General features: G+C 36.8%; 1 protein-coding gene across 1 annotated transcript in view; it reads left to right on the forward strand.

Moving 5' to 3' along the window:
• Nucleotides 1-1,154: 1,154 nt before the first annotated feature.
• The window catches only part of LOC104278397 (DNA-directed RNA polymerase III subunit RPC2), a gene marked incomplete at both ends in the record, with an annotated part of 20,541 nt that continues 14,448 nt past the window's right edge, over nucleotides 1,155-7,247 (forward strand). Inside the window, 4 exons of the mRNA XM_009875353.1 lie at nucleotides 1,155-1,317; nucleotides 3,233-3,386; nucleotides 4,744-4,818; nucleotides 5,605-5,703. Coding sequence (XP_009873655.1) covers nucleotides 1,155-1,317; nucleotides 3,233-3,386; nucleotides 4,744-4,818; nucleotides 5,605-5,703 — 491 coding nt within the window. The remainder of the gene's footprint in view (nucleotides 1,318-3,232; nucleotides 3,387-4,743; nucleotides 4,819-5,604; nucleotides 5,704-7,247) is intronic.

The raw sequence follows: 7,247 nt of genomic DNA on the forward strand, positions 1-7,247 counted from the left end.
TGTGGTTTGATGCCTGCCAACAACTAAGAACCACGCAGCCGCTTGCTCACTCCTCCCACTTCCTGGTGGGATGGGGAGAAGAAAAAAAAAAATCCACTCATAGGTCAAGATAAGAACAGTTTAATAATCGAAATAAGATAAAATAATAATGATAATAATAGTAATAATAGAATATAAAAACAAGTAATGCACAACACTCATCACCCACCGACTGAAACCCGTCCTGTTCCTGGGTAGTAATCCTGGAGGAGAAAATGCCAAAACTGCAATCCCAGAAGAGAGTGAGCCCCAGCTTCCCAGCTACCCCTCATTGATATACTGAGCATGACACTGTATGATCTGGAATATTCCGTTGGCCGGTTTGAGTTCATTGCTCTGGCTGTGCTCCCTCCCGGCTTCTTATGCACCTGCACACTAGCAAGATGCGGGAAGTTGAAAAGTCCTTGAATTCCTAGCACCAGCTAACAGCATCAGTATATTATCAGCATTCTTCTCATACCAAATTTCATACTGAATCCAAAATACAGCTCTGTTCTAGCTACTAAGAAGAAAAAAAACTTAGCTCTATCCTAGATGAAACTAGAACAACTTCAAATATGTCATCCAGCCATTTCAGCCAAATGATTGATGCTGACAGTCATCTCTTTTTTTTTGTTTCTTTTTTTTGTTTGTTTCATGAGTAGAAAGTCCTGGGAGAACTCTGAACTTTCTCGCCTAAATGTGTAGTCAATATTAGCAGGTCTCCACTACAGAAGATGCTTGGATATTTTTCATTTCAAAATGTTAAAGTTTGTCTTGAAATTTACAGATTATCTGGCAATTTGAAATAGATTGATTTTGTGTTCCCATTATGCTTCTAAGTGGCTGTTGCTTTAAGAGAGACATACAAGGTTATTATGGTCGAATAATTTTGGAACTACAGTTTCATCGCCTGTATATTTTATTATTTTGTAAATGCTAAAACATTACATTTCAATATGATACAGAAAATTCTTTTCTTTCTTCCTGATTTTCAATGTAGTTAAATTGTTTCATTTCTTTCACTTTATACTTTGACTTTTTTTTGTTTGTAAGTACTGTTTTGGAAGAAAAAGGTATTAATAGTATGAATACTTTGGAATAAGATGGTTAAAATGTGTATTTTTTTATTGTAGGCGTGTGGTTTGGTTAAAAACCTTGCCCTCATGACTCACATTACTACTGATATGGAAGATGGCCCGATTATTAAATTAGCCAGTAATCTTGGAGTTGAAGATGTCAACTTGCTCTGTGGTGAAGAACTTTCATATCCAAATGTGTTCCTTGTTTTCCTTAATGGTACGTAACTTTTCAGCAGTCTGCCTCTGATTTGTTACTGATGGAGAGTGAGGCCTCCGAAACCCTCCAACAGTTTTTGGAGCACAGTCAACCACAGACGCTCTTTTCCATGTGGGGAGATTTTCATCTGTAATACTCTGATAGGGGCAGGCAAAGTGGACAGGCCGGATGATGGCACGTTGTTATCTGAAGCTCTGGCCTCAGAGCTCTTGACTGCAGATGTGTGTAGCTGGGAAATTGAGGCTTTTTCAAATTTCAGTGGTTTTAAGCACACTTGCATAAATAGGCACACAAATAGGTATATTCTGTTACAGATTTGTTTGTTTTTTTCAGGCATTCACCAGATGAGGTGCCATTCATACTTTTAAAAGAGAAGAACACTGCTAAATTTGTAATAACTTGAGTTTACCATTTCAGAGCTTTATTCACAGGAAGTATTTAGGTTTAATGTAATCTCCATGTATTTATAGATATGTGTGCAAGTGCCTTCAAAAACAGAAAAGAAACATCAATTGTTTGCAAAGTTTAGCAATGCTATTCTTTTTGAAACTAGCTTTTAAAGGGCAACTTGCTTTGTGAATGATTAGAAAAGTTAGGCCTTGAAAACCAGCACTCTACCTGGTAAAGGAATGGTTTGGCATCTGCATGCTTATGTTCCTTTTACAACTGATGTTTGATCGTTTCTAAATCAACAGGTATGATGATATCAGATTTCAAAATACTGACATTTTGAAAACCACAACTGTGATTTAAAAATAGCCTTTTGTCAACAGCATCCGCTTCCAGGGACTTGTATTTAATGTCTGTCACCATGAATAAGTTCTCCATTTACCTTTTAATTAAACAGCAGTTGTTCTTCAGTCCTGCCTTTTCCCAGTAACATAAAAGCAACACTTGACCAAACTGCATTCCTTTGCTCTGTTTTTCTGTAGCAGTATTTTAGAAAGATAAAGTTCAGTGAAATCACACACACTCTTTTCTGTCTTGTTTTATGATCCAAAAGGGAGCCCAGAGCAGAAATATTGGGCCCTTCCTTCAAAATCTGTGGCATGAAACAAGATAGTTGATGTTACCAAACATAGATGATCTAATACTAAGTGAGGCAAAACAATGTATTGTGCAATCTATTCATTTGGGGGTTTAATTCATAAAAAGAATCAGGCATGTGGGTGGCTGATTTGATGCTTATTGAAACTTGTGATGGAAGAGGACAAAAAATCTTTTAAGTACAAATCCTTTAAGTGATAAAGACCTTTGTGTTGTCTTATAAATTCCTTAAACTATAATGCTTTGTCTCCTTCTTTAATGCTTTGTTCAAAATTACACCATACTGATTTTTTATATTAAAAGATTACTTTGGTCAGGTGACTCTTTAAATTAATTTTACTCTCCTGTTTGTTCATCATGTGTTGGAGTATGCTTAAGTATGTGATGAAGTGCCCTGCTAAGATAGCAAAAGCTTGTTGAACTGAAGGAGGAATTCTGTTGTGAGTGGTCACATATATGAAAAATACCAGATCTTTCTAAAATATATGACGAGGCAGGAGGAAAGTTTGTTGGTTTGTTCTTGGAAACTGGATCCATTCCAGTACAGGTGAAATTGCAGACTTCAGAAATGTGGGTTGCGTGTGCACTAATTGGTGAGTGGGCACCTGAGCAGAAACATATTTGAAGACAGCTGGATGAAGCACACCGTTTGGTTTCTGAAGCTGTTCAGAGGCAAACAGATAGATGACCTGCAAAATTCAGACACATTTTTTTAACGTTTACTGAAAGAAAAAGAGTCAATGTCAGAAGAGGGAAATTCTGTGACAAATCTTACTATTTGCCAGAAGTAAAAAGTACTTCTGTGCATGCTAGACATGATCATGGATATGCAAAGAATGCACCAATAATTTATTCTCTTTCTGGATAGGTAACATCCTTGGTGTTATACGTGATCATCAGAAATTAGTCAACACATTTCGGATAATGCGTCGAGCGGGTTATATCAATGAATTTGTTTCCATCTCTACAAATCTTTCTGACAGATGTGTCTACATTTCCTCTGATGGAGGGAGATTGTGCAGGTAAACATCTCATCAGAATTTATCTCACTAGTGAACTTACTGTAAACACTGTGGCTGAAATGAGATATATAAATGGACTATAACTGTATTTGGAGACAGAAAATCAGTTTGATTTATAGTAGAGGCTAGAGTCTCCAGTCAGATTATGGTAGCACTATGCTACGTTGTTTACAAATAAAGCATCTCCAGGCCCAAGTAATTAGCCTAAAGAACAAAGTGGAAAAGATGAACAAAGCAGAGATTGGGAGAGGCAGAATGTATTAGTAAATATATCCATATTTTAGCAAGAACTAGCTGTGTGCGTATTTTGTGTGTAGTTAAAAAAGGAGCAGTCACAAGTAGAGCTGGCATTCCACCTTATGAATTGAATCTAAAAGCCTGCTGAATGCCTTCTAGCCACTCCAGAATAGTACATGTACAAACCATCAGTTACTCAAACCTGGTCAAGAGATCCAGAGAAGGGGCATGTCCAGTGGCAGAGGAATCACTTTCCCAGTCAGGGCTAACATCAGCCATTCTGCAGGTTTGGAGATGCAGCAAAACATCCAGTCTGTAACATAAAAAGACAAGTGAAATCATGTGGATTTCCAGGAGTTGCCAAGTTTGCTTTGTGGCACCCCCCACCCTGCAATTGTTCCGATACCCCTATTAACCATTTAAAAGTGCTCATTAGTCTTCCAACAGTTGTTTAGACTTCAGAGTGGACTCCACAAGTATCTTGTATCTATTTGCCACTCTTTCTAAGGGCAACTTGTCCAAATAGCAACAGCCCTTGATGTTTCATTCTTGCATGCCATCCTTTGTGTCAGTGTTTTCTTGCGGTAAGTAAGCCTTCAGAGATCCATGTGCTGTTGAAATTTATGGATTCATCTGAGGTCATCCATAGTAAATGCGTGTACTTACATCATGTAAGTAGCAGCAAAATACCTTCTTACATGTAGCCACTCAGTGTTGTATGAAGTCTCTGCGATAGCCTTAGAACTTGATGCTTTTTTTAGCTTTGTGATGTGGGAAATCTTAAAGCCATCAACAAAATGTGTAGGTAAAATTTAAGAAATGTTAGTTTAAAGATTTCGGGGCGGGGGAAAGGCTTCCTCCTCAAAATCGAAATCTTGATTTTTCTTGTATAATTTTTGAGTATTTTATATACAGTATGTCAGTTCAGAATACCTGTGTATCAAACCAAAATCTGAATAATTACTGACTGTATTTATGTGGCTATATCAGTTAAAGGTGGACACATTTTAGAAGTTGTTTATCAAATAGGTTGGGATTTTTACAGTAAGTATAAATTGTTACCTGCTAGGTATTTGCTATGATAATCCTGGTTTTGTTTGTTTGTTTGTTTTTGTTGTAGACCGTACATAATTGTCAAGAAGCAAAAACCTGCCGTTACAAACAAGCATATGGAAGAACTGGCTCAGGGGTACAGGTACGCAATTCAAGCAGACCATATTCATCTTCACTGAGTAAATACTATGTGAAAATACTTCAGTTAGTATTTCACAATCATGGTGTTAGCTATGTAGAAGTCTACTCTCCTGTGTAAATTAATAATCAATGTATTAGAGGGTTTCTGTTTAAAGTTAGATTAAGTCTGGTCTTCATATTTTGTTACTGCTATGAAATTTGGTGATTATACAGAATAAATACATCTTCTAGCCTCATCTTTCTGACAGTATCATCTGAGGCAGTATCATTTCCCTTAGTGGAAAAATCCGAACACTTTGAAGGAATATCAGCTTGACCACCCTAAACTAGGCACATGCAGAATTAATTTTGAAGTTTCTTGCAAATTCTTAGTTTGGATTTAAAAAAAACAAACCCAAAGTTTGAGAAACAACACTTACACAAAAGCATTTAAATTTAGCTTTAACTAAATTTTGTAAAACCGTCACAAAAGCTTGCTGGATTATCCTTATGTTTGCCTACAGTTGTGGTGATGATGAGTACACATAGAAAGATTTTGCATAGTTGTTCAACTAAGTAACATTTGTTAGTCAGATTGTGTGAAGCGGTGAATGAGCAAGGGGAATAATTTTTTAAAAAATACTTTTCTTTAAATATGTAAAATGTGCAGAACTTTTAATGTAAAAATATTTGTACAGTCTAACTTCTACATGTTGCATTCCTTCAATATGTGTATTCTGCAGTTTTATTTTTTCAGGAAAATAAGAAAAGGCAGTACTTCTAATGTAGTTTTTTCATTTAACTGTAGGAATTTTGAAGACTTCTTGCATGAAGGCCTTGTTGAATATTTGGATGTGAATGAAGAAAATGACTGTAACATTGCACTGTATGAACATACAATTAATAAGTAAGTATGCATTGATAAACACTGGTGCAGGACAAACTCTCAGAGGATACCTCTCTGAAATGCAAGCATGTTAATAATGTTGCTGTTTTCACACATACTGCTCCCTTGCTAATGGCTGAAATGACTCCAAATGAAAGCTAAAGAAAGAAATCCGTTTACACATATCCTAACTTATCCATGGGATAGTTATAAAAAATGGTTTAGCTTTGGAGTTATGGGAGGTCTGTTCCTGCTTCTAACTCTCAAAAATGTGAAATACTTAAGGTATATCCTTTGTTCCTCTGGATGGGGCACTTTTTTGTTCTAATCATTGGGTTGCTCTTCGTAAGTAATTTTATGCAGTAGGAGTCCAGAAGGCAAATGGTTCCACTTGTTAAATAATGATCTTAGCATGCCATGATTGTCATTTGGAAAAGTAATCTCTCTCTTGTGGCTGTAGTAGGACCCTGTACAACCAGCTTACACTACAGGTCTGAAATATTGGAATAAGACCTTCCCTTTGACTTTTGGATGTATAGTAGGCACTGATAAAATGTCTATATCATTCTGTGTACTCTTTAGCACATATGCTAAACCCATTCCTTCTATGTGATTTTCATTTAGAAAGATTTCCAGATTTGTCGTGCTTTCTGAATATATGAAGGACCTGGTGCTTTGGTTTTTTTATTATTTTTCCTCTGTCTTGTGACTGTGAGGGATTCTTTTAAGCTTTTAAGTCCCCTAGCTTTTTACCTTTTTTTAATGTTTCTATGACAATATCCTGTCATGCAAAGGCTACGTATAGGACATTAGAAGTTATCTCCATGAAACATTTGATCAGCAGATTTATGCAGAAAATGCTTTTTTAAAAATGTTGTGTCCTGGTCAAGCATTCGTGGAAGCAAATAGAAATTACATAATTGATTTCAGCGGAGCTGGATGAGACCTTCAGTTATCTTTAACCTTTGCCAGATGAAATGCATTAACTCTGCTAATTAAATTGTATTGCTCCTGCCTAGGCTTTTGAAGATCTTTTATCACTTTAAGAATTACTCCTGCATGCTCTTGGCTGACATCTGTATACACGAGCAAAGAAGAGCACACACTATTGCTGTCACTTGTGCCAAAATGGAATAACTTCCACAGAGTACCAGAGCTGAAAAGCTTAAATTACAGGACACCTGACTCTAGGAGCGTTAGTGGGAGCATATCGTGTGATATCCCTGTTTAGTCAAAAATAGGAGGATACAGTGAACTTCCAATGGACTGGTGTGAGGAAGCAACTACAGAGTAATTGCCAGAAAGTTTGGGAGGTTCTTATATTGTCATTCACCTCCTTTTGAGTTTAACTTCAGTGCTTGTAGATAATAGGGCCGTTAGTATCTGAGCTTGCACTGTAAGAATGCGTTGCTCCTTGCATTTAGTGATGATATTCCCGACACCCCCGAATAGGCCAGCGTCCTCTCTTCCCCCAGCTGATTGTCTTGCATTTTAAATAGTTTGACCATGTTGGTACAACTTGTTCTGGTAAAACAACCCATACAATCGCTATTGTGAAGTATCCC

Source organism: Apaloderma vittatum, unplaced genomic scaffold, assembly GCF_000703405.1.
Source record: "Apaloderma vittatum isolate BGI_N311 unplaced genomic scaffold, ASM70340v1 scaffold37068, whole genome shotgun sequence".
In the NCBI taxonomy this organism is placed as follows: Eukaryota; Metazoa; Chordata; class Aves; order Trogoniformes; family Trogonidae; genus Apaloderma; species Apaloderma vittatum.